The sequence below is a fragment of the Acanthochromis polyacanthus genome, chromosome 5 (assembly GCF_021347895.1).
Source record: "Acanthochromis polyacanthus isolate Apoly-LR-REF ecotype Palm Island chromosome 5, KAUST_Apoly_ChrSc, whole genome shotgun sequence".
In the NCBI taxonomy this organism is placed as follows: domain Eukaryota; kingdom Metazoa; phylum Chordata; class Actinopteri; family Pomacentridae; genus Acanthochromis; species Acanthochromis polyacanthus.
In genome coordinates, this window is record NC_067117.1 from 33,261,318 (window position 1) to 33,288,424 (window position 27,107).

The following is a 27,107-nucleotide window of genomic DNA, read 5'->3' on the forward strand; positions in this document are numbered from 1 at the left end:
AAGGTCAGACAGTTACTAAACTTTCCAGTGGAATGTTTTGTCCCAAATAAAGGTAGACAAACTAACGGTGTTATCTATGTCAGTCCAGAAATTTCAGATGGTGCTATTGTACAAAACATTAAGGGCGCAGAAGGGGAGTCTGTGAGAAAATTTAAACCTACAGGAACAGCAGTGCTTTTAACATTTAGTCAAGAGGTGCTCCCTGAGAGAGTAACACTGGGATATATGAGTTACCCAGTTCGGCAATATATTTGTCCTCCACTGAGATGTTATAAGTGCCAGCATTTTGGTCATGTGGCAGCAGCCTGTCGAGGTACAACCAGATGTGGAAAGTGTGGAAAAAATCATAGCTTCAATGAGTGTGCATCTGAGCAAGCCAAATGTTGCAATTGTGGAGGTAGCCACATGCCATCTTCTAAAGTGTATGAATACCATCAAAAAGCAGTTGAAGTTGAAAAGATAAGAGCAGAATCTAAAATGTCCTATGCCGAGGCAATTAAAAAAGTAAATGCGGTAAGAAAACCTGAGTCATCCAGAGCACAGGCTGCTGTGACAGGACCAGGCGTAAACTAACCGTGACGTCACCCGTTGGTTTCAACACCGAGAAAATGAAGCCCGGATTTTGCTACTTCCTGGTCGCCGTTTTGGATTTTTTGGAGCCAGTGACGTAAAAAGCATCATAAAAAAAAGAGTGAACCGGGGAGCAACTAGGGGCAGGATTGGCTGAGGACTCTCTTATCCCGCCCACGTTTTACCGCAGAGGGTTCTGTTGCTGTCCATCAAGTATAGCCACGCCCCTGGCTCCGCCAACTTTAACGATTTATTTAAAATTCAGTATTGATTTATTTTAAGATCGGCCACCTGATCTCTCATTTTGACCATGAAAACTAACGGGAAAAAAATCCTGAGCTGTAGAAAATCAGTCTATCAAATTTTATTTTCTCCTAAAATGAATTGGGGTCTATGGAGAAAAAGCTTCTTGGAGCCAACCCTAGCGGACGGCGTGATATTGCAAGTTTTTGACACTTCCGGGTTGTCTTCAATTCTGGAGCCAGATGCTACGTCCACTATATATACAGTCTATGGACAGGACCAAATGGGGGTGGTAACCACCAAGGGTTCACAACCCAGTCTCTGGTGGCATTCATGGTAGATGTTTTATGGGCAGCTAAAAGTATTACACAGAAGGTGGATATGACAAAAATGGTGGAAGAGGCCGCTAAAAAACATTTTAAAGAAATGGGACCCCCTATTCTACAGAGACATGAGGTAGAGGGGAGAGCGGAGGGGTTGGAAGACCTACTCTGGTCACAAATTTCAGAATTTAGTGATGAAGGGCACATAGAGGTGGATCAAGTTGAGGGCACTTAGTAGTTTTACATGTTTAGCATTATTCAGTGGAATGCTAGGAGCCTATTGGCAAATGGACAGGAGTTGAATAAATTTTTAGATGATCTTACATTTTTACTAGAAATAGTGTGTATACAAGAGACATGGCTTAAATCTTGTTTGGACTTTGTAATCACAGAATATGAAAGTGTTAGATTTGATAGAGAAGACCATTCAGGAGGTGGCTGTGCAACTTTTATAAAGAAAGATGTGCAATATCAGAAAGTTACTTTAAAAACTTCACTTGAGTGTGTGGCAATAAGGATATGGGGTCAAGGTGGGTGGATCTATATTGTAAATTTTTATAATCCGTGTTTGCAAATGAATATTATTGAACTGGAAGAGATTAAAAGACAGGTAGGCAGTCCAGTGGTGTGGGTGGGGGATTTTAATGCATATAATCCCATTTGGGGAAATGCAGGTAGGGACTCAAATGGGTGTGTTGTGGAAAATTTTATGGATGACAGTGAATTAGTGTGTATGAATGATGGAAGGCATACAAGGTTTAATATTCAAACTGGAACATGTTCATGTATTGATTTTTTTCTCTCTCTCTTTTTTTTGTCCTGTCCGGCAACAGAGCAGGCAGAATGAGGATCTGGCTGCTGCATTGTGCCATACAAGTTTGCTTTTCCAAGGAGAGTTCGTAAGTATAAGACTCCCCTTGATACTGTACAGTAATTTATTTAGTTTGAATACTTGTTGATTAATTAAATAGACATAAATTTGCCGGACCTGACAGGGGAAAGGCAAGTTCATGTATTGATTTAGCACTGGTGTCTGGTGAGTTAGCAAGGGTAGGAGAGTGGAATGTATTGCACCAGTCAAGTATTGGGAGTGATCACTTCCCAATCTTTTTAAAGTTTGGGAAAGACTTGGTAATTGAGAGAGAAGTGATCCCTCAGTATTTTGAATATGGAAGGGCTGATTGGGAAAAATTTAGCAGGTTATGTGATGAGCACTATAGAGAAATAGATGATAGTGGAACGGTTGATGAGTGGAGTGAGAGTTTGAGTAATGTTATTATGAAATGTGCGAATGAGTGTGTCCCTAAAAAGAAAGACCCTAAGAAGAGAGTCCCAGTGCCATGGTGGAATAAAGCCTGTGAGGAGGCAGTCACAGCTAGAAATCGTGTGTTTAGGCAACTGAGGAAATATCCAACCCAGGAGATAGCTACTGAATATAAGAAACTAAGGGCTAAAACTAGGCGGGTGATTAAGGAGGCTAAAAGAGAGTGTTGGAGGAGATATTGTGGGCAACTTGGAGCAGAGATGTCCGTGGGTGAGGTTTGGAGGGCAGTCCATTATATGGCAGGTATATCTCGAAGTAGAAAGGTGCCAATCTTGGAGCACAATGACAGATCAATTGTTTCAGACATAGAGAAAGCTAAAGTGTTAGAAAGTCATTTTAAAAGGGTCCACAGTGGGGAGAATCTTGGAGAGGTGGGGTTAAGGAAACAAAATGAGACTTTAAGAGAACATTGGCATAAGTTAAGATATAATAGTGATAATGCAGATGTGTATAATCTCTTCTTTTCAATTGAGGAGCTTAAAGGAGCTATTAGTAAAGGAAAGAAAACCGCGCCTGGTAAGGATGGAATTAGTTATGAGTTTTTAAAAAGAGTAGGAGACAGTATTTTAGAAGAAATTCTTGCCTTAATTAATTATGTCTGGGCAGAAGGTAGTCTCCCTAAGTCATGGAAGCAAGCAGTTATCGTTCCCATTTTGAAACCTAATAAGGAGTCTACACAGGCAGAATCATACCGGCCTATAGCATTAACATCAGTGTTATGTAAAGTGATGGTGCGAATGGTGACTGACAGGCTGGTGCACAAATTAGAGAGTGAGGGGTGATTTTCCGCAGAGCAAAGTGGTTTTAGGAAAGGGAGAAGCACAATGGATGCTGTATTGTGCCTAGATTCTGAAGTTAAGAAAGCTCTAAAAAATAAGGAAGTGCTGATGGCTACTTTTATAGACACAGAAAAAGCCTATGACATGATATGGAAAGAGGGACTAGTAATCAAGCTTTATGACTCAGGAATAAGGGGAAGGATGTTAAACTGGGTCTAGGACTTTCTCCAAGACAGAGTTATTCAGGTGAGAGTAGGAAGCTCTTTCTCTGATGGTACAGTTGTAGATAATGGGATGCCGCAGGGCAGTGTCATTAGTCCCGTTTTATTTAATATAATGGTAAATAACATTTTTTATGAAGTTGGCCCTGGGTTTAAGACGTCATTGTTTGCTGACGATGGGGCACTTTGGAAGAGGGGCGTAATGCGGCTCATGTAGTATCTCAGATCCAAGAAGCATTGCATAGGATTGTGGTTTGGGGGCAGAAGTGGGGCTTTTGTATTTCAGTGGAAAAAACAAAATATGTAGTGTTTGGTAACAAAAAAGTTAGGGATCAAGGCCTAACAATGTATGGGCAACCAATTGAGAGAGTTAAGAATTTTAAGTATCTCGGTGTAATCTTTGATGAGCGATTAACATGGAAAAAGCAAATCAAAAATGTAGTTAATAATTGTGGAAAAATAGTAAATGTATTGAGACTCCTCGTAGGGAGCTCATGGGGGGCGTCGAGGGAAACACAGCTTATGATATACAGGGCAATGATTAGATCAAGATTGGATTATGGTAGTATATGCTATGGCAATGCTGCTCACTCTCATCTTAAGCATTTAAATATAATACAGGCAAAGGCACTTAGAGTATGCTGTGGAGCTCTTCGAACAACACCAGTAGAAATGGGAGAAACCCCACTGTCGGTCAGACGATCAAAGTTGGCTATGCAGTATGTCACTCAATTAATTGCGTATCCGGGTAGACATCCCACTAAGCAGGTTTTAGAATCTTGGGAATGGGGGGCTAAGAAGAAGTGGGAGCCCTTTGTCTATAAAATGTATAGAGAATTGCAGAGGCTCCAATTAGAAGAGGTGGGGGTGGCTCCACATTTAGTATGGAGTGAGATTCCTCCCTGGGTCCTGCCCACTCCAGAGGTAGACTTATCTGTGATGACTCTTGCTAAGACAGGCTTGGGATATTCAGATTTAGTGAGCAAAGCATTAGACACAACTTGGGAGGGATTTATTCAGATTTATACGGACGGGTCTAAGGATCCAAAAAATAGAAAGACTGGGTTTGCTTTTTTTTGTGCCAAGTTTTGAATTTTTGTATTACAAAAGAATTCCTGATGTCTCTGTGTACACTGCTGAGGTGGCTGCAATAATAAGTGCATTGCAATGGGTAGAACAAACTAAACAAGACAAAATTGTGGTGTGTTCGGACTCAGCATCAGCGTTAGAATCCTTAGTTAGTGGAGGTAGTGCCAGACCTGATCTCATTGTTGAGCTACTCACTATTCTATATAGAATAGAGAGAGCGGGGGGGAGTGTTGGTTTCCTCTGGGTACCAGCTCACGTGGGCGTGTTTGGAAATGAGACTGCTGATATGGCTGCAAAGTGGGCTTTAAAGAGAGAAATAGAGGTCATACCAGTTCCAGGACCACTTGAGTGGAAGTCATCAATAAATCGATACACAACAGCTGTTTGGCAAAAAATATGGGAAATGGACACAAGGGGTCGCCATTATTTTTCAATTAATCCATCAGTTAAACCATCAGCGGTGTACACAGGGACAGACAGAGAAACAGCTGTAATTTTAACCAGACTGAGACTGGATCATTGCAGGCTTGGGTGGGATCTGGTTAAAATGGGCAAACACCCAGATGGGTTGTGTCACCACTGCAAACAACCTCAAACTGTTAAACACGTCCTTATAGGTTGTCCACTGTATGAAGACAAGAGAGAGCAGATGTTTCGTACTATCATGCCAATATGTGGGAGTAATATCAACTTAAAAACTGTTCTGAGCCTGTCCAAGGGACAGAACTTTGCCATAAGGGGGATTTTGAACTTTCTGGCAGCCACTGATCTGCTAAGGATTTAATAGTAGCTGCGATTTCAGACTTCACCAAGAGAGGCAATGTGCCGTGGGGCACCTAGTCTGCTGGAAATCAGAAGAAGAAGAAGAAGATACCATGTTCACTTCGAGTTCATCCTCTGTTCTCTACAAATTATTTACTTTGGTCAAAGAAAAATCTGTATTTTTTAAATATTTACAACAGAAGTGATTGCAGCTCTACACAAAATCATTTATATTTATTACTTTATAGCAATTGAACTTTTTCTAAGTTGAACAGCAAAATATTTCTTATTTAAGAAACAAATATACTTAAGAAGGACGATAAACACAAATTCAGGCTCCAAAGTAGAAACTCAGTGCAACAGAAGTGAATCCAGCTGTTATCACTGATAGTAATCACTAGTCAATAATCCTGCAATCAAATAAAGACAAATACTGTATTTTGACAGATTACTAATGTTTGGTTGTTACACACTGATTAACACATTCAATGAACATTTTTGTTGTGAAGGAACTTTGGTAATAATACAAGATATCTCTCATTTAGCAAGCAAATAAGTCTGAATAGAAATATTCCAGTAACCGGAGCACCAAAAACACTGTAAAATAGCTGAGAATAGCAGTAGTGTACTACACTTCCAAACTAATGTATTCATTATTATTGATCACCTTCAAACTATCCAGACATCTGTAACTAATTCTTCTGTTATTCAGCCTCTGTTACACTTATTTTTTATAATCATTATGCAATTTTATTTACTGGTACACTTATTTTTTTTAACTTTTACGCTTGATTTTTTTTACTGTTACACTTATATTTTAAACCATTACACTTAGTTTTTAACCATTACAATTTTTTTTACTGTTACGCCTATTTTTTTAAAACTGTGACACTTATTTTTTCACCATTACACGTTTTTTAATTATTGAACCTATTTTTTCAACCGCTGCACTTTTTTTTCAAATTATTACACTTATTTTATTAACTACGACTAGCAACACTTTTAATCTGTATGTTACCGTTTGACTGCCCTAAAACACCATTTCAAATTCCTTGTTTGTGAAAACCTACTTGTCAATAAAATATTGTAATTCTGATTCTGATTGTATTTATGTTTTTTTAAGAACAACTTTCTTTAACACAGTTACGTGTTTTTAATGTTTGTTTTTTCACATTAGACACGTGGATTCGCTGTCAGTTTTTGTGGTTTTGTTACATATTTTTTCGTGTTTTTTAAAAATATGGGAAAATTAGTGAAGATTTTTTTTTAACATTGTCAGACGTTGTGGCTTTACTTCTCACCCGCTGGGGGCGCTGCTTGTCGCTACCCGCCAATAAAAGCCGAAGAAGAAGCAGCAGAAGCCTCTGTCAGTGCAGCCATGCCCGTTAGCTAACGAACTACTTGTCCGGTAAAATAGATTTGTTTGCGGAAATAGTGTTAGACATGAGAGGGTGTCCGGCTCGGTGGAGGATCTCAGTCTGAGGTGAGAACTTGTGGCTGCTGTTGGAGTTTGTTTGTGGTCGGAAACCGGAAGTGTTGCATAGCTAACAGAGACGAGCTAACCTGTCAGTGGGCAGAGAAGACGCAGCTCTGAGCAGGTTTTTTTCTTTCTTTTTAGCTTTTTCTGCACCACATAAGCTAACACGGTTACACTTTCACAAGTTAAAATAGTTTAATATCGCGTTAGTTATTGTGGTGTCACGGTTTGTTGTGGTTCGGTTGAATTAATGACGGTTTAAATGGTCCCTGCTTCTGATGACAGCTAACAGAAGGAGAAGAGAGAAAATTAGTTTGTTGTTTCTCATATGCAAACACCTGGAAGCTACGTCTACATCTGTGTTTAAAGGTCACAAATGCTGTCAATCTGTGTTTATTATGTTGTTTGTCATAAAAACTAACGGGTGTAAAATTAAAGCTGTGAAGATCTGAAGGCAACATTTCTATTTTCTCCCTCAACCTAACAGCCTCTCTAGCTTTTAAAACACTTAGAAGTTTCTACACAGAAATAGAGGAAACAAGGATTCTGTCAACCAGAGAGAGTTTTCTTCCTGAAGGGGGAGCTGCCAGCATCAGCTCAGCACCATTTAAAGCTACAGTTTAACTGTTTCCTGAAAACGTCCAGAAACGTTTCAACGATAAATTCATCGTTCAGGTGAAGAAAGTGTTTGACTTGTGGCTTCTGAAGAGGAAATATTTGCTGCTTTTATACGATTGAAGCCCTCAGTGACGTTTTACAGACCAAATGTCTGTTTGCTAATTAAAACCAAACAGCAGATTTATAAATAAAACATTCATAACATGTCCTTCTCAGTGTTATTAGTCCATCAGAAATCATCAGAACCTTCTGTTCCACCTGCCTCTGATTACTTTATACAGCATAAACTGAATGTCAAGTTTTAGCTTCATATATCAAATGCCTTCTGAGATTAAAAAAATAAATAAATAGAAATTCCGTATCAAATCATTTTCTGCAGGTTTTTTTCACAATGACAAATTGAAATAAACTGGCAGAAGTCAATTAAAAAGGCCCATCCTGTTTAAAACTAAACCAGGAGTTATCCAGCCAAGAAGACATGTAGTATCTTTTGTTTTTGGAGCTAAAACACTGAAAGGAACATTCTGGAGGCTTTAATTCGTCTGCTGATACGAGGCACAAAGTGGGACCTTTACATATATTAGACAGTGAATGTTAAACAGAAGTTTGACTTTAGAAAATTAAATTACAATATCTTTCTGAAAAATTAGAGATTTCTCCCAAATCTTTCAGCTCTAGTGGCTAAAGTTCTGCTGTAGAAGAGATCAGCTACATCAACTTCAGCTTTATTATTTGTCCTTTGAAGGGCGATTTGTTATGCAGCAGTGACACAAGCGTTCACAACAAACAAACAATAGAAACAATTTTAAAAAATCAGCAGCAGGAAAACAGAATAAAGTGAAATAAAAACAGAATAAAGTGCAGCATCAGAAACACACTGCATTACCTCCTCAGCATTTGTAGCTCAGATGGAGGCACAAAGGAGAACTTGTACCTGTTTTTTGTGGCCTGGGGTACTGCCAGACTAAGGCGGGAGGGGAGCAACTTTTTCTCCTGATTAAGAGGATGAATACCATCCATAAGAATAGAGTGTGCTTTCCTTTTAACTTGTGTATTAAAAATATCTTCAAGACTGTTAAAACACAACCCAGCCGCTTTAGAGGCTACTTTTACTCTCCTTGCAATGAAGTTCTTGTCGCCAAGGTTACCATACCAGCATATGATAGAAAACAAGATGATTGACTGGATAACGGTACATCACCTTACATATAATAATTTGCACCATTTAGAAGTGCTGGTTATGATAGCTAACCTCTTGGACACCCTCACAGGTGACATGACGCTCCTGCAGCCTCCAGCAGCTGAACATCGACGCGTTTGACCGAGAATCCGCCGCCACTGCCGCCGCCATGGGGACGACGATGAGCGAACCGTGCATCTACGACAAGCTGTCCGAGAGCATCGACATCCTGCGCCAGTCAGGGTATCGCTACGGCATGTCGGAGAGGGAGATCGAGAGGTTCATCAAGCAGGTCCTGGAGACCAACGAACCCAGAAGAGAACCTCCTCAGTTCCCCATCCTGAGGGCCACCATCAAGGTCAGGCATCCCAAAGCAGATAAGACACCGATGAAACCTCCAGTCAACAGGAGATAGAATAGATTAACCCTCTGATCTACAAGCAGCTTCTGAATGGTTTTATTCCTGTCACATTTTTTTCTCACTGTGGGCTCTTTATTCACTGCAATATAAAGTCATACACCTGCCCAAGATGATTGTGATTGATTTAAAGAGTAAAAACAACCAAATCAGAGCAGTTTTTCCCTAGAATGATCTGAGGTGCAGTCAGACCATTCTACACAGCGCTGGCTCAGCATTAGAGAATGGACTGACCATGTGGGACATGTCTTCTGTGCCACAGAAGGATAGAAATAAGAAAAAAAAAAAAAAGAATAACTAAAGTTGGAATTCTCTATTTTAAAAAAAATTACTAAAACCCTTCAGTCATCAAGTTTAGCATTATTCTAACTCCTCAGGTGTTACCAATAATGGAAAATTGTTGGCTCCACACACTGCAGATATTTAACTATTTATTTGTTGATCTATTTGTTTATATTTATTTTTAATTACTTGTTTCCTCCCTGTGCAAACACATCCTGCAGTTCAGCTGAAAAACATCTCAGAATTTTTGTCATGTGACTTGTGGTCACAGATGACTCACTTGTGCTTTTTTAGTTTAAAGAATAGTGGAGAATTTTACATTTTTTATTAGAGCTGGTTGAAACACAGTTTATTTTGTGAAACTGTTTAAATGAGATGTAATGAAATGTCATAATTTTAAGCTTAGATTCGCTCAATTGTCTCAATGAAGTCACACGATAGGTTCAAGTACCATCAAAAAAGTTGAAAATCTGACACTTTATCTGGTTTTACAGCTTCTGGCTGATAAATGGTGCCACTTTGGTAGTTTTATTAAAAATAACATGTCTACTTGTGCTGTTTTGTGGTTCAGAAAGTGAATTATGTGAGGATTTAGTTTGACAGGTTGTATACATATGAGCCGGTGAACGATGTTTTAAGAATAAGGTCATTTTTCTTGACGAGAATATTTTATTTTCTTGCTGTAAAATTAGTTACTTGACTGTAAGTGAAGTTCTGTCCTCAAACCTTTGCTCCTATTTATTCTGTGAGGCCTGAAGCTGGTTGTCAGAGCTGTGATGTGTTTATGGCCTGTGCAGTTTGTGGTGGCAGTGGGCTTCCTGCTGGTGGTGGTCCTGGCCTTCACCTACCCCCAGAGCGCCCCCCAGCTCGGCCTGGTCAACCTGGGCTGTTACAACTGGTCGTCTCCTCTGAGCCACGTCCGCCTGCTGTCTCTGCCCATCGCCAAGAAGTACAACCTGCAGGGTGAGAAGCCTGAAAGCTCAGAGTCTTTATCATGTTTAGATTTCTGATCTCACTCACAAACACACACATGCAGACATCTGTTGAAATGTTTGAACCCTCTGAACTCCAAACATCAGCTTCTGGGTGTTTTTTCTTTGCTCCTGTTAAATTTTTACCAGGACTGTCAAAATTAACGCCTTTATGTGGATTAATCCATCATTAGGATTAATCTGATTTAAAATTTTAACGCATCTGCAGCGCAGAATGACTAAAAATCCGCGAACCGTCTGGCAGCACATTTCAGGCAGTTTGTCCAAGTAGACTTAAGGTCACGCATATACAAATGTGCAGTTGGTCCGGTTGTGACTAGGCCTGGTCGATATGACCAAAATTTTATATCCCGATACGATATACATAACAATATAGCATATTTTTTGGTAAATTCAATGAATGAATGGGACCGGGCAGCGGCATACCTTACAAAGTACGGTAGTCTGATCCTTGTCGGTCTTTTTAAATCCAAACCACCGCCATATGACAGAAGTTCCCCCTCTTAGTGAGCATAAAACACCCAAAATATGTTTTTGAACTAGAGGCTAAATGCTGTGGTTTATTTTAGCATGACAGTGAAGAAACATTTTCATTTATATCCCGCTCTGTAAGTCTGGATGGGATCTGTAGTGACTTTGTGCATGCACTATTCATCTGCTGTCTGGCCGCGGAGTGATGTGGGTCTCCCCCTCCCCTCACTGGGTCTGCTGCGGACTGACAGCCTGTGCTCTGGGAGGGGGAGAAGCTCACAGCAGCACCTGCTGCTCGTTGAGGACAGTAACTGCAGAATGATCCGAGTTTTCCTGTCAGAGTCTCCAAAACGTCAGAAAAAGTCGCTAGATTTGTGACTAGTCACTTTTGACAAAAAAAGTCGCTAGGACGCTTTGGAAAGTCGCTAGATTTAGTGAGAAAGTCACTAAGTTGGCAACACCGCCGTGTGCCTGGGCTTGCCGTAAGGCACGTCGGTAACGTAAAATACTGCCGTAAAGCGTGTTTTGCGACACTGCGATATAAACGATAGGATCTTCACGTAAAACAGACATTTTCTATCGTCCAGACGATATCTATCGTCATATCGCCCAGCCCGAGTTGTGACAGAACCAAGCAACTGGAAATGGACGGCACTAAACGGCATGTTGACTGTTTTGGTGGGGAATATGAATTATCTATCTGTCTATGTATCCCCTTCTTTCTTGAGTTTACTCACTGCGGGTTAATTTTTCACTACAATATGAAATCCTGCACCCATATGGAACGATGAAGAATGAGAGGAAATTTAGAGATTCAAGTTAGAATGACAGAAATTACAAAAAAAAAACATGAACAGCACTCAGAGAGCAATACTCTGCCAAGGCTGCTCAGTCATTTCCGACAGATAAATCCCGGTAAGTCCTCAGCGGTGGATTTGTAGTAGCATCGCAATCATGTGATCGTCAGCAGGCAGCTGATGTAGCGTTCACTTGTAGTCATGGTGACAGTGATGCTATCTGGCAATGATACAGAAATCCTTAACAAATCTGTGGATCCAGACTATAAGCTGCATCACTGCCAAAATCTAATCATTTGGTCCTTGTGTCATTTTTGACCTTCCCTGAAAATTTCAGCCAAATCCATTAGTCTGTTTTTGAGTAATGTTGCTAACAGACAGGCAGACAGACAACTTAAGGCTGATTGTCACATAACTCTGCCTTGTTCCTTGGTGGAGCAATAAAAAAAAAAAGAAGTTAAACAAGTGTAGAATCAACACATCAAACATTTTCCTAAGTGTCCACAGCTTTTAACAACACTGGGAAAAGAAACTAGGATGACTCTACATACTGCAGATATTTAACTTTTTACATTTTAGATTAGTTTGCTCTCCGCTCTGTGTAAACACTTCCTGTAGTTCAGCCACAAACACAGAATCTTTTATCATATGACGATTGGTCACAGCAGTCACTCGTGGCTTCTCGGCTGCACTGAGGAGTGTCTAAGCACTTCCTTAGACACTGAAGCCTTAGACAATATAAACTGATGACTAATTGTGATTTTAATTGGATTTTTAGATAACTTATTATAATAAATGAATCACTGTATGCAGAAATGTTGAAAGAGAGCTCCAGTGTTTAAACATCTCACCTGTCTTCAGTGATGTCATTGTTCTTGTTTGTGCTGCAGGTTTCCATGAGTGGTGGAGCGCCGGTTCTCTCAGGCAGAACCTGGTCAACTGTTCTGGATGTGCAGAGATTTCCTCGGTGCTGGAAGTTCCAGAGAGCCTTAGAGGAACCGTGACGCTGCGACGAGGTCCACAGCTGGTCCTGCTGAAGGTCAGAGGTCACCTCATGAATGTCAGAATCATGAATGCAAACTTGGTTAGAAACAGCTTTAAACAAAACAAAAAAAAAGAGTGGAGACAGAGTTGTAGAAAGTTGAAGTTTTTCTTTGAATGCATTTAGCAACGTTTGTCTAAATAGAAAGATAAGATCTACTTTATTCATTCTGGAGGAATTTTTTTTGCCAGAGTACAACAAAGACAGGTTAGTGGAATATACACAATTACACCGAAGTTAGTAGTAAAATAGAAATGACAAATAATACAAAGTAAAAAATGTCGCAGTGTGTAAAGTGACTATAGCTAGAAAGATCACAATCATTCTGCTGGTTAATGTCACCAAATCACAGGTTTGTTATTGATACTAGTAATCATCATAAGTATCACACACTTTATCTTTAAAAAAATCAGGGTTTTCTGTCAGTTTGAGGACTGATTTTTACTATCTGAACCCCAAAACCTTCTGGCAGATAGAGAAAGCATTTTATCTTAACAAAAAAATTGTAAAAAATTACACCGTTTACTAGATTTAGAAACTGTGAAAACAGAAAGAATTGTCACATTTCCTACCTTACCAAAGTCCATAAACTACCCATCTGTGACAGCGAGTTCCATCAGGAAACTAAACCAAATCTAAGCTTAAAATGATGCTCTTATTATTTTATATTAAAAAAAATCGCCAAAAAATTACTTTTTGCTGTAAACGGATTCCGGGACAAAACACAAAATTCTGCAATCCTCCTTGAACCATGAAGCCATCAGTGACTCAGCTGCGACCAACAGTCAGCTGACAGAAATGCAGGGACTTCTTGACTGAACTGCAGGCAGCGTTTATCCAGAGCGTGGAAACTAATTAAAAATGTGAATAGTTAAATGTTTGTAGTATGTAGTCAGCATTTTATACCTACATGAGGAAAAAAGGAACAAAAAACCCCACAAATGCTCAGAAACTGCTTAAAGTGGCCTCTGTTTATATCCTCACATCCTTTACTGGTATCTTTACCTCCCAGTGAGGACGTAAACAAAGTTCCCTCTGTCTACCCTCCTCATTTTCTAAAAGTTTATTTAAAAGAACTGAAGGTCTTCCATGATGAAGAGTTTCTGAATCTGGAGAGCAGAGGGGACCTGTAGAATCATAAATGAGTGGAATAAAAAGCACCCAGTGTGTTTTTCTGTCATTTAGTTTCAGTTAATTCCTTTAAAAATTAGTTTTCAGAGACTATAAGGTTGCAGAAGAGAAATAATCCATCAACTCACGGCTGGTTTTATCATCTTCATGTTGAATTATTGTTGCAAACATTTGAAATCTGTGACCAGAACAAAGACACGGCATGAAAGTGTTTATTTTTACAGTTTTATTGTCTATTTTACTGCTGTCTCTGTTTTCAGTTACTCTTTTTAAGTTGTTCTCTTGTTTTTGCTGTAAACCACTTTGGGCTGCTGAACTTTGATTAATTGAACCCCTCATGTCCATCCTTACTGGTTTGTGTGCGTCCTTGCTGGTTTGTGTGCGTCCTTGCTGGTTTGTGTTTGTGTGCGTCCTTGCTGGTTTGTGTGCGTCCTTACTGGTTTGTGTGTGTCCCTGCTGGTCTGTGCAGGGCGGTGAGTCCCTCAGCATTCAGCGGCAGCAGCTGGAGGAGCTCTATTTGGCCCATTCAGGCTCCATGTCCATCCTGCTGGAGGAGGACGACGGTCTGCAGAACCACAACCTCGGACTCCCTCAGGGACCCGCAAACTTCACCCTGCTCTGGTACTGATCTGTGTTTGCAGTAAAGGTTCTCAGAGATCCACTGGGTTCTCAGTTGTCGGTCTTGATCAGGTCCAGTAGGGGCTGCAGGAAAAACCTGATACTGCGATATTCAGTTTTTCTGCAGTATAACTTGAATAACTGTATTTGGAAAGGGTTAATCTTTTTAGAATGATTGGGGTGATTTTGGAGGGAAAAATTATATAAAAAAAAAAAGCTCTTTACTGGAAGTGCAAACACTTTGGAACCTTTCTGATACGATTTAACACCAGCAAAGATGTCTGTAATGCAAACTTTGTCCATCTACGAGAGAAAAACTGAAGTTTTCATTTGGCAATCTATAATTGTTCTTAAATGTCAGCAGGTATCAGACATGTTTCATTCTGTCCAGAAACAGCTGAACATTCATGTGAGTTAAATGTTTGCTGTGTCGGAACTTTTTCACAGAACTTGTTTCCATCTCCAGTGAAGCTCATTAACTGTTTGACAAAACTGAGGAAGTCCTTTTGATTATTTTATGATGTGATTATTTCAAAATGTGCAGAATATGTGGTGGTATTTGATGGTTTGTGTGCAGGAGGTTCAGGTCTGGGACCAGGGAGAAGGTGTTGCGATGGCTCTTCCCAAAGGCTGAACTCTGCCCCCTGCTGGACAGTGCAGGAACCATCCTGCAGCGCTGCCTGGTCACACACAGCACAAACTCCCAGAGCAAGGTGGGTCCTCCTGGGTCCTCCTGGGTCCAGCTCAGTTCAGCTCAGTCCAGCTAAGTCGACTGATCCAGACATCTTCACACAGAGAGACGGAAAAAGTGCAAAAAAAAGACGAATCCAGCTTTGCATGCTAAAGTTACACAATAATTGGATGAAAAAATAACAGCAATAAAAACTTCACTGGCAGCAAAAATGGTACCTGAACTGTAACAACGCACAATAAACTTGAATTATTCTTTAAGATTTTGAATCTGAAAGCCATGTTATTTTACCAAAAATCACCCAAATTAAGGTTCAAGGCTACTTTATTTATACCCATGGCTGGATTAGTTTTGCAGGAAGATGTTTGCATTTGGCATTCCATTGGAAAACACACATTGAACCTGACAGGCAGGTACTTGATGGAGCGACAAGACAAAAAGGCGCTCGGTGCTCCATCATTCACCAATGTAGCAAAGTTACAAAGTTTATCACAGCTATAGCAAGCAAACTGTTTAAAAAGAGAGACTTGTCTGTTCTGAACTGTCCGTCGGTCCTTGGAACTGTTCATCTGTGATGTACCGTTTAGTCAGAAAACGGAACCAAATTAAACCTTGAATTTGTGATGTTTAATTAAAATCAGTTTAATCTACATGTCTCATTTGAAAAAAGCTAAAAAATAATCTGTTTTCCTAAACCTGATTCTGTAAAAAAATCTGAGTTCTGAGGTGCAGCTGTGAGGCTTTAATTTGCCCAGCTGTGATAAAAACACTGCCTGCAGTTCAGCTGAACACTGAATTTTTGTCACATGACTTTCAGTCATAGCTGAGTCATGAACAGCTTCATGGTTGTGGTAAGAAGTGCAGAAATTTTAGTTTTTTACAGAAACTGATTGGAGCAAATTGTTAATTTTTGGTTAATTTATAAATGAGATGCATAGAATAAAAATGTTTTAAAGAATTATGGGAATTTTCAGCTCAAATATGGCGCATTTTCCCAGTAAAACAGCAAGTTGTGATATGTTCAAGGACCTTTGGAAAACAAAACATCTGCTGGTTCTGTCGGGTTTCTGGCAAATAAATGGTGTAAATTTGGTTTATTAAAACATGTATAACATGCCTTTTAATCTATTTTTGGAATGTGTTCGATCATTAATCAGCTTTCACCTGAAAAAGTCACATTTTTACGCTTATTTTTGCTAAATGTTGGTGTCTAAATGCTGCTTATTGAAGCAGTGCCTTCGTTCAGCAGATTCTCCCTCTGACCTGAGCTGTTTCCTGTGTTTCAGGGTGTCGGGGTGCTGGGTTGGCTGGTGGTGGGCGAGGGGTTGCCGACGGTCCGAGTTCTGCCGGTTCAACGCTGCCAGAAACACTGCAGCTCCTTCAACCTGTGGCTGACGCCTGGAGACATGGGTAAAGCAGCATGAACAAGACAGACTCAGTGCAAGAAAGGGCTCTGTACCAAAAATATCAGACTAATTTTCTAGAATCAGCATCATGATGAGAATGTGTTTACTCACTAGTTAACTGGTGGTCTGATGTCTTTGAACTGTGGAAGGATTTTTAGTGAAGTATGACAAAAGTGGTTTTCTACCAAAATTACATTTTTACTGAGACCAGCACTCATCAGTTACTGTGAGATGACAAGTAGTTTTCGTGTACATACGAATTGACCTTGTATACAACAGCAATAATAATAATAATTATATATATTTTGCACCATTGACCAATAATTCTGATAGATAATAGAAAAATAAACATTACTATTGTCCTGTGTGTATAAATTATTATCTCCAGACCAGAAGGTTGAACTACAGAGCCAGATTAGCGAGAAAGTTTTCTGTATCAGGAAGGTAGTTCTCTTTAACCTGACGAGATCTCCATGGTAACTGATGCAGCACTGCTAGATCTCCATGGTAACTGAGACCACAGAGCTAGATCTCCATGGTAACTGAGACCGCAGAGCTAGATCTCCATGGTAACTGAGACCGCAAAGCTAGATCTCCATAGTAACTGAGACCGCAGAGCTAGATCTCCATGGTAACTGATGCTGTTGAGCTAGATCTCCATGGTAACTGAGACCACGGAGCTCGATCTCCATAGTAACTGATGCTGCACAGCTAGATCTCCATGGTAACTGATGATGCTGATTGTTTTATTTAGTGCAGAAGAAGCGAGTTTGAAGCAGAATACTTGAGTCGAGAAAGAAAGTTGATGAACACCTTCATGATATCTGTTAACTCTGACTGAGGTTTTAGTTTTTGTGGAGCTGAATTACACAAAGAAAGGCCGACCATGTGAAGCTGGCTTCATAGTACGGCCCTCTGAAGAAGCACATTTAATCTATCAACCGTACCGATGATCGGAAACATGCCAAACCATCATCAGCTGATATCCAACCTTAGATGAAATGTCTGTAGTTGAATTTACAGGAGTGTCTGTGATGATTAAAAACATCAGTGAAGTCTAAACCTGTCGTTCCTCTGACCTGTGCAGTGTACGCCGACCCTCGGTACTGGCAGATGGAGCTCTTCCCGGGTCGAGGTCAGAATATCATCTGCGACGGTTCGGCCTTCTAGCCTCCGAAGCGGCTTCAGGACTCAGCAGGTCGTCGGTGAATGTCGAAGGCGTTTGGGAGTTCGGCGGCTTTCCTGTGGCTCCGCCCACTGATGCCTTACAACCCCTACCCGGTGGTTTTACTCCTTGGATGGCTGGAAACCGCTGTTCACATTTGGATACAGGGAACTGCTGCAGGTTTCCAGGGTCCAGGAACGACGGCTGAACATCTTCTGTGCTCGTGCCATAGCTTCAAGCTAAATCATGAAATCGGCAACATCTGAGACTGATTCAATAATAAATCTGCTGCTCATAAGTGATCCCCAAATGGAGATTTTAAAAATGGACACCTGTATTTTTCAGTGCCAGAAACAGAAAATTATCTTCAAATGTGGCCGTTTGGAGCCACAAAAGACTCTAAACCCTCTGAACCCCAAACAGTTGGTTCTTTTCGCTCCTGTTACACTTTCCATCACTGTTGGTTAATTATTCATCACTGTGGTCTCATTTATTCACTGCAGCTCATTTATTTTCTCCTCGTGGGCTCATTTTTCATCACTGCACTATTTTTTTCCCCACTGTGGTGCATTTTTCACTGCAATATGAAGTCCTGCACTTCTACGGAAACATAGCAGGAGAGAGAACTCAGAAATATCTTCTGCGTTATTTTACACGGTTATAAAAAATTTTAATTAAAAAAAAAATATATGGAATCAAATTGTACATTTTTTTTCCAACTGTTCAGATGCGTTGAATTAAAACCTTCATTAATATTGAAGGAAAGTTGCCAACACTGGAATAAAATGGCACTTTACAGTCAGTAATTTAATAGTTGAATTCTTAACATTTTTATTCAGTTCCTGTACATTTCTCCTCTCTGCTCTGTTAAAACATTTCCTGCAGTTCAGCTGAAAACTCAGAATTTTTATCACTTGACTGTTGGTCGTAGTTGAGTCACTGATGGCTTCACGGCTACAAAGAGGAGCTCCGAATTTTTAGTTTTTTACAGAATTCGATTAGAGCACACGGTTCATTATTGGCAAATTTTTAAATGAGATATTTTAAAAGTGATTTTGATGAAATATCATGATTTTAAGCTGAGATCTGGCTTCTTTTCCAAAAGAAAAGAATGGTGTCGCAAAATGCTTCTGGTTCATAAATGGTGCTGGCTTTTTTTCCCCCCTTTTTAGAGACAAAATGTGTTTCAAACCCGCCAATGGTTTTGGGGTTCAGAGGGTTAAATTAATTTGTTTTCAATGAGCGCTGATGTTGAGTTAACGGAACACGACGTGAAATAGAAGCCGAGTCTGATTATTAGACTCTGTCATTGGAAAACTGGATCCAAATCCCCCAGTTCACTGAGGGCTGTTAACTTATGATCATCTGATTAATGTAAAGTGAAACTGGAATCAGATTGGAACCAGCAGGGAGCCTCCAATCCATCCAATCACTGAGCACCTCCTCCTCCTTGGTGCATTGCATTCTGGGATCTTTACAGGAGTTCTGCTGTCAGGATCTGCTGGACTTCAACATGGATGTATTAAAACAGCTGGGAAAGTTTCATTATTTGTTATTTCTGACCAAAAACTGAACTCTGGAAAATATTTTTGGCTGAATTTTGAGAATTATATATTTTCACACTTGGAATTTCTCAGCTTGTACCCTCAAAAGCACCTGGGAAACCATTTTAAGAATTCAGTCTCTCCAGAAATTAAACTCCTACAGCCCTGAAGTTTGGTGAACCCACAGGCAGGGTAGTTTCCAGTAGATATGAAGGATTAAATGGCTCCAGCAGAAAAGGAATTTCAACACCACCTTTGATTAAAAATTTAGCCTTTTTTCTTATTTTCAGGAGTCAAAAATTAAAAATGTGTCCTCTGCTGGATCCATTAAGTCATGTAGATCTGATAGAAACTATCCTGTCTGTGGTTTCACCAAACTTCATGACTTTAGGAATTTAATTTCTGGAGACACTGAAGCCTTAAAATGACTTCCCAGATAAGATGCTTGTTTAAAATGTAAAATAAAGAATTTCTGAAGTGTAAAAACACCTGAAATTCTCAAAATTCAGTCAAAATGTTTAATGTAACTCAGTTTTTGGCCCGAATGAACACATTTCCAGAGATTTAACACAGACTGAGACGGTAATTTAAACCTTTAGAAACGTCTACGGATGAAAAACCACCATGTTGGTTCAGATGGAAGCTGCTTCTGTTATTTATTGTTCTGCCTGTAAATACGTCAGATTATCCGTCTGAGCTGTAATATTCTATTTTTGATCTTTGCTTGTGAGCGTCAGCAGAGGAAGCTTTTGTTCAGAATCGGGTTTTTACGTTTCGCTGTAAAGTCTGGTGGGTGTTGATCCAGTTTGCCAAAGTCGGCGTTGGTCAGATTTCACGTTTGTTTCAGCAGCAGAAGGATGTTTGATGTTCGCTTTGCTTAGAGACTCAGAGTTTATCATTATTATAAGAAATTAAAAGCTGGATTTGCTTCATCTGAGGTCAAACTGGTGGATTTTTCTAAACAGGAAGTCAGACTTCAGAAGAAAAACACAAAAACTGTTTACAGATGATTTAAATGTCGTCCTTAATGATGTCAGCAGTCACTGTGTTTGAGACCTGGTGGTGCGTGTCTGTTGTGTCTCTGATGTCGTGTTCCTGTTGCGTGTCTGACGTTGTGTATGTGTGTCTGTCTGTTATATGCCTGACATTGTGTGGTTGTCTGTTCTGTGACTGTTGTGTGTTTATTATGTCTGTTGTCTGTCTGTTGAATCTGATGTGTCTGTTATGTCTGGTGTTGATTTTATGTTGTGTCTTGGTGTGTGTGTATGTCTAATGTGTCTGTGTGCAGGTCTGATGTGTGTCTGTTATGTCTGATGCTTTTTGTTGTATATCAGACATTGTGTGTCTGTTGCATGTGTGTTGTCTCTGACGTGTATATGTTGTGTGTTTGTGTCTGTTATGTCTGATGTGTGCCTGTTGTGTGCCTCGCCTTGTGTGCTTGTGTGTCGATCTGAAGCCCATTCAGGTTTGTTGAGTTTCCAAATGACAAATGGGGGTTGTTAAACATTGCCAAACCTGACGCCATCAACAGCATGACTACAATCATCAAGCATTTAGTCTTTGAAGTGCTTGTCTTTTCCATCAATACAAACAGTTTATTAAAACAAACTGAGATTATTTTAACAGGCAGGAAAGTCAGTCAGATGACTGAGAACGAGCTGATATCAACACTTTGGTGGGTTTCATTCTACACTGACAGTCATTAAAAACTTTGAGACCGTATTTTTCAACATAATTTTTATTTTGAAGCCCGAAACCGGATTTTCTTCATATGAATCATTTGTTTAGCATACTGGCATACAGAAACAAAAATCTAAAGTTTCAAGAATGATTTCAAAATAAAGAATTTCACAAAAGAAAACGGCACCTGCCAAACACAAAGTCACAACAGTCAATACAGAGTATGGCCTCCATTTGCTTCGATGCAGGCAGCAATCCATCGGCGCATGCTTTGGACCAGGCTTCTGATTGTGGGTTGGGAACAGCCCATACGCCTGGCTACATCAGTGTAGCTCAAACCGGCCTCCACCATACCCAGTGCCCGGAGACGTTTTTGACGTCGTTTTGGGCCTTTATATAGGCCTTCAAAACCCATTCTCAAGTTGTGCAGATACTCACTGAGTATTGCTTGGTGTGTATTTGGTTCACTTTTGCAAAGTGACCAACCCATGTGCAATGAATCATGACAAAATGACAACTCATCATTATCTCAACTACCAGGGCACTAGATCATCAGTAAATCCACAATGAATAATTACAACCCCCCTACAAGTAGAATTCTGCCTACATTTCTACCTCAAAGTTTCTATTGACTGTCAGTATACTTTTTGCATTGTTTAATGTGTTTCTATGGTGATCTACTCCAGCTTTTTCCAAGTTTGCCATCAAATTTGAATGTAAACAATTCTTTTTGAAACACTCCAATGTGATGCACAGTGCCCCAACATTCCAAGCTGCTTAAATCTATCCTCAGAACACAGTGGAAGACCGATCGACACACAAGCTGCATTTTGACTTGTTCCCACAGTTTTTTTGTTCCTGAACCACCACAGAAACCACTACGATGGAAGACAAACGTCAAAGTAAGTGAGAAATCCTGATTTAAAAAACCTGCGATCACTTGTTAATGATGCAAATGATTTATCAGGTAGAGTCAGAGCTAATGAAGTTAGTACCAAGAGTTAAACTTTTCAAACACTTTAATCGTTCAGATATGGTTTCTATTGAGGTTAAGATGATAAAATAGATATTTTATCCAGTTAGTAACTACAATTCACCAAAATATAACGTTCTTTGGTACTTTTCTTGTAGGAAGCAGGACTAAGAGTCCAAGCAGAAAGACCAGCTCTGACAAGCTTTCTGCAAAACCACAGAAGAGGAGACGCCTGGATGGTTTCCAAGATGAAGAGTCTCCATGTACTTCAACAGACACTGGCAGAGGTAGATTATCAAGTCTCATTACAGCTGCTTGTACAATATATGCCATCAGTTAGAACACACTTTATCAGTTTGCATTGAACAGGTTGAGATTTAGTTTATTTTTAATTATATTACTCATCAACTCGAGCAAAAATCTGTACTTTTTTGGAAATTTTCTGTGGAATTTACTTTTGAAATCACCAAAATATTGATAAAATGACACAAATTTACTGCATATTTGAAAGACTAATAGAAAATAATGTTTAAAACCTGTAATTTTCAGTGCCCATAAAATTTTAGATGAAAAAATTACATAAAAAGACGAATAGAGGTTAAAATGCATTCGTAAAAGTATAATTTCACAAAGATTTTCAGATGTTTTAAAAAGTGAAACTGATCTATTTAAATTTGATGCTGCAGATATATTTGAAAAATGAAATCCAATGAGTCAAAATTAACAGAAAATTAGGTATTGACTCTGTAAGTTTACACATATTTGTTTTTGAAATAAGATCTTGTATAATTCCAGAATGTAGATTTCAGCTGAGATTACAGATGAGTTCATACAGTTAGAAACTACAATTTACAACAAATCGATGTTGTTTTGTAGTATTCTTCTTTGAAGGAGACCAGCCTAAAAGAAGAAGAACAACGGTCAGTCATGATGACCAAAATAAAAGTAAATGGGAAACCAGCCGAGACAGAGAGGAGCCTTCAGCAAAGAAGAGGAGACCCCTGGATGTTTTCCTGGTGGATGGAGAGTCTCCATCCACCTCAGCGGACACCGGTAGAGTATCATGTCCCATTAAAATTGTTTGTACAATATATATATCATCAGTTAGAACATCTACTATCAGTTTGCAGTGCATGGGCTTATATTTAGTGTGCTTTTTATATATGGTTTTGGTATATTGGTCTAAACAGACTAAAGTTCAGAAAAATGACAAAAACTAAACAATTTTTCACTTCCCTCATGTGGTTTCTATTTGTATGGATAATTTGGGTCTTTCCTGTTCAGGTTTTGCCATTTTTGAGCTTATGATGGTAAAATGGAGGTAAATGTTTGTTCCGGCATTGGAAAAATTCAACAGAAACATGTTGGAGTAGATGGAATAATCACAATGTGGGCTCTAATTCCAATAGAAATTGAGAGTGAAACCTGGACATTATTGAGAGTGTGAAGGACAAACTAAATTCCATTTACATCCATCATATTAATATTATATACTATTCTACCATAGATGCCGACGAACCAGGGAGGAAAAAGAGAAGGTACTTTTCAGACCTGGAGGTGACCAATGAGGACACTGGAGACGACTCAGCCCTGATAGGTCAGTATTTAGAGATTAATGAAGGGTCTGACTTCAGAATGAGCCTTGATATGAGATCAGATATAGGAGATTATTCCTATTAAAGCTGAATTAACATGAGTTCAGTGCAAACACTGATGACTGTCACAACTGTACTAAAGATAAATATGTGTTTGTGTGTTTTTAGCTGCATTCGAAGCCCAGTACGTGCAGCAGAATCCTCTGGGAGAAGGAGGCTGTGGGTCGGTGTATGCTGGCTACCGTAAAGCTGATCTATTACCAGTAAGTGTTCCACACATGTTGTCATACACAAGATAAAACACACCTTATGGTGAAGAAGTGCTGACCAAAGTCCTGTTTGTGTCTTCTAGGTAGCCATCAAATATGTCCCAAAGGACAAAATTTTCTGCAAGCACAGAGTAAGTGAACTCCAGCTGCTGTGTTCATCGCTGCACTCATTTCTGACGGATTCTGTTTTTCTGTGAAGCTTCTCTCCCTCATCCTCTCCTTGGTCGTGATGTTTTAGGACAAGAATGGGAAGCTGATTTCTGTCGAGGTGGCCATCATGAAAAGACTTGGTGGTGGATCAGCTGGTTCAGCGGGGAAGTCGGCACCAGTGGCCCTGCTGGACTTTTATGATCTTCAGCAGCAACTGATCCTGGTGCTGGAGAGGCCAGTCCCTGCTCAGGACCTCTTGCAGTACATTATGGAGAATGGAGGCTGTCTGGAAGAGGAGGAGGCCAAGGTGAGCAGCTGCTTGTTCATGTGTTTGTGTGTTTGTAATTATTGATTATGAAAACACTGTATTGATCCAACTGTTTCTCTCTGTTAGATTATAACGAAACAGCTGGTCGATGCAGCGATACATCTCCTGGAAAACCGTATTTTCCACCGGGACATCAAGGTGGAGAATATCTTGATTGAGACGGGCTCAGATGTTCCACGAGTTCGTCTCATCGACTTTGGTCTGAGCTGTGTCTTTAACAGAGGATCATCTTATAACGTCTTCTACGGTACAATGTCTGACTTCCACCGTCAATCTGGGACTTCCAATCAAAGCCTCTTCTCATTCTCACCATCTTCTTATTACGTCTATATCTTTCAGGCACCATCGATCGGAACTCCCCCCTGAGTGGTACTACTCCCATACATACACCGCGGGCCCAACGACGGTGTGGCAAGTGGGAGTGGTTCTGTATGAAATGGTTCACAAGTATGCGAACTTTGAGACCAGCAGATTCCTCATGAACAGGCTGAGGATCAGCAGCGACCTGTCAGACAGTAAGAAAAACTCCAAACCCGTTGGCAAATCTTTGCTGTGGTTCTGTTTGGTCATTTTCTTCTCCTTCTTTCTCTTCAGATTGCAAAGATTTTTTGGAGTTGTGTTTGACAGAGTTATCAAACTACCGCCCGACCCTAGAGCAGCTGAAGACTCACCCTTGGCTCAGATCCCCGGTCCCCAGTCCGGCCTCCTACCCGGCCTCCAGAGGGGTCCCCAGTCCAGCCTCCTGCCCGGTCTCCTCCTTCTCCTCCAGAGGGGTTCCACCGGTCTCCAGTCCGGCCTCTTGCCCGGCCTCCAGAGGGGTCCTGCTGCCACCGGTTCCCAGTCCACCTATAAAGGACCTGGACCCCTCCTTTCCTGCACCGTCTGACCCGGCTGCTTGTCGTTGGACTTAAAACAACTTGAAAGTAGACTAGTTTATGAACAATAAAAAAACTAATACATTTGGATAAAAGCTCAGTGAACTATTTTCTTCATATTGAAGATTTTTTTGCTCTGAATTACAGAAAAGTTTTACTTTTTTACAGTGAAAGACATTTTGTGTCGTCAGTCAGAAACGACGAAACAGAAAATGACCTCGTATCTACTAGTTTCTACCACTTCAGATTTAATCCACTAACAAACTATCAGATGTCTGATTATTCTGCACTGCTGCTGGTTGTCAGGTTTGTTTCCTCCTTCAGCTTCACACATGAATAAAGTTACAGACATCTGGAACAAGAGTTCAGCATGTTGAGAGGAGTTTTACTGCTTTTTATCTCCTTTTCTTCTGCATTTTGACTTTAATGCAGCTGGCATGAGTATATGTGATATTGTTCTCTGCAGCCCTGGCTCAGTCCAAAGCTCAGCTCTCTGTTTGCTCTGTAATATTTACATATTTAACCCTCATGTTGTCCAGTGGGTCAAAATGGACCCGTTTTAAAGCTTGAAAATGTGAGAGAAATATATATATATATATATATATATATATATATATCACAGTGAAACTTTTGATGTCCACATTTTCAACATAATTTGGTGGAAAAAATAAATGTTAAAAATGTTTTTAAAACATTCACAAAAAACTTTATGTGAATGTTCTTAAAGAAAATATTAGAAGTTTTACTGATATTAGGGTTTTTTGGAAGATTTTTACTCAATTGTTGAAAATATTTACAAGAATTTTCTTGCCACCTTTGGGGAATATTTTTTAAATAAAAGTTTTTAGGGAAACTTTTAAGGAATTATTGGAATTTTCTTCCTGACAGTTTTGAAATTTTCTGAAATTTGCCGATTTTTTTTTGATGATTTTTTGGATTTTTTTCAGACAAGGAAACAATATTTTTTGGTGCCCACAAATGAGGACAACAGGAGGGTTAACAAACTATCTTCATAGCTGCTGTTATACTGACATCTGCTGGACAAAAACAACAACTACACTGTACACAAAGAGAAGCAGTTGGTTCCAGAAACAGGATTTTAAATGAGTTACTGAGTCAACCTGCTGCACATTCATTACAAAGAAGTATTTGTTACTGGATTTGTTTCACTGTTGAAACTGGTAGAAAAGCATTTAGGTTCATTTTAAGGCTTCTTAAGGAAACTGACTGAAAGGAAACACAGAAATTAACCATCTGGAACAACATTTAGCCAAAAGGCAGCAGATATGGGGAGTTATTACACAAGTATTTGATGCATGTTTAAAATAAAATCAATATTTCTGTGTAATTTTCTTTGATATGAGGCAGGGCCAGATTACCACTCCACAGTGCCCCTGGGCAACAACCTGTCAGTGCCCCCCCAACCACCACCAGTAAATGGTCACCCACCACTGTGGTCCCCAATACCTCAGTATCAGCAATTAACCACAGAAGAATATAATGTTGTCCAGTCAGTGCTTTAATTTCAATCAGTCTCTTTACAAATTACCAAAGGTTTGACTTGGACTTTATTTAGAACAACAACAAAGAGATTATATAACAGTCATTCTTATCATCTTCTTATCTGCTGTAATATCATGGCTTTATTCATTTGGTAAGCATATCTTACACTGGCCTCTTTCTTGACTTTAAATGGGCAAACTGGTGTACAATATCTTCAAAATCAAGACCACTAACAAGTTCATGTTCAATGGCCAAGAGGGAAAGTGCAGAAAGCCGTCTCTGTGACATAGTGGTCCTCAGCTCATTTTTAACTCTTTTTAAAACAGAAAATGACCTCTCACCCTCACAGTTTGACACAGGCAAAGTTAGAAACATTCGGAGTGCAACATAAACATTTGGAAATGTTGTTTTGAGACCATTTCTCTCAAGAACTTGCAGTAACTGTCCAGGTGAAGTCTCATTCTGAGAAAAGTGGGTGAACTGCATAAGTTCATCAGCAAGGGAATTGTCCAGATCTTTAGGATAAGCTGAACTCAGCTTTTCAGCTTTTTCCCGTACATCACAATCACTGCAGTCTCTCTGAAATAAACA

The 27,107-nt window shown here is 39.7% G+C and overlaps 2 protein-coding genes across 4 annotated transcripts; both read left to right on the forward strand.

Annotated features, from left to right (window-relative positions):
- The first annotated feature begins 1,954 nt into the window (after positions 1-1,954).
- Positions 1,955-20,075, forward strand: c5h6orf89 (chromosome 5 C6orf89 homolog). 3 transcript variants are annotated; one of them, XM_051948147.1, is made up of 8 exons: positions 1,955-2,035; positions 8,678-8,944; positions 10,084-10,249; positions 12,437-12,585; positions 14,189-14,340; positions 14,915-15,050; positions 16,315-16,438; positions 17,522-20,075. In XM_051948147.1, the coding sequence occupies exons 2-8, from the start codon at positions 8,756-8,758 to the stop codon at positions 17,602-17,604; spliced, it is 999 nt and encodes a 332-aa protein (XP_051804107.1). In that variant the 5' UTR covers positions 1,955-2,035; positions 8,678-8,755; the 3' UTR covers positions 17,605-20,075. The 3 variants fall into 3 exon arrangements, with proteins under 3 accessions (XP_051804107.1, XP_051804106.1, XP_051804108.1); XM_051948146.1 differs by lacking the exon at positions 1,955-2,035 and adding an exon at positions 6,630-6,794; XM_051948148.1 differs by lacking the exon at positions 1,955-2,035 and adding an exon at positions 6,809-6,909.
- Positions 20,076-20,198: 123 nt separating this feature from the next.
- LOC110964798 (serine/threonine-protein kinase pim-1-like) lies at positions 20,199-25,376 on the forward strand. Its single transcript, XM_022213635.2, has 10 exons — positions 20,199-21,725; positions 21,955-22,083; positions 22,673-22,849; positions 23,304-23,393; positions 23,560-23,654; positions 23,744-23,791; positions 23,899-24,117; positions 24,205-24,385; positions 24,478-24,653; positions 24,733-25,376. The coding sequence occupies exons 1-9, from the start codon at positions 21,707-21,709 to the stop codon at positions 24,618-24,620; spliced, it is 1,101 nt and encodes a 366-aa protein (XP_022069327.2). The 5' UTR covers positions 20,199-21,706; the 3' UTR covers positions 24,621-24,653; positions 24,733-25,376.
- The last annotated feature ends 1,731 nt before the right edge of the window (positions 25,377-27,107 follow it).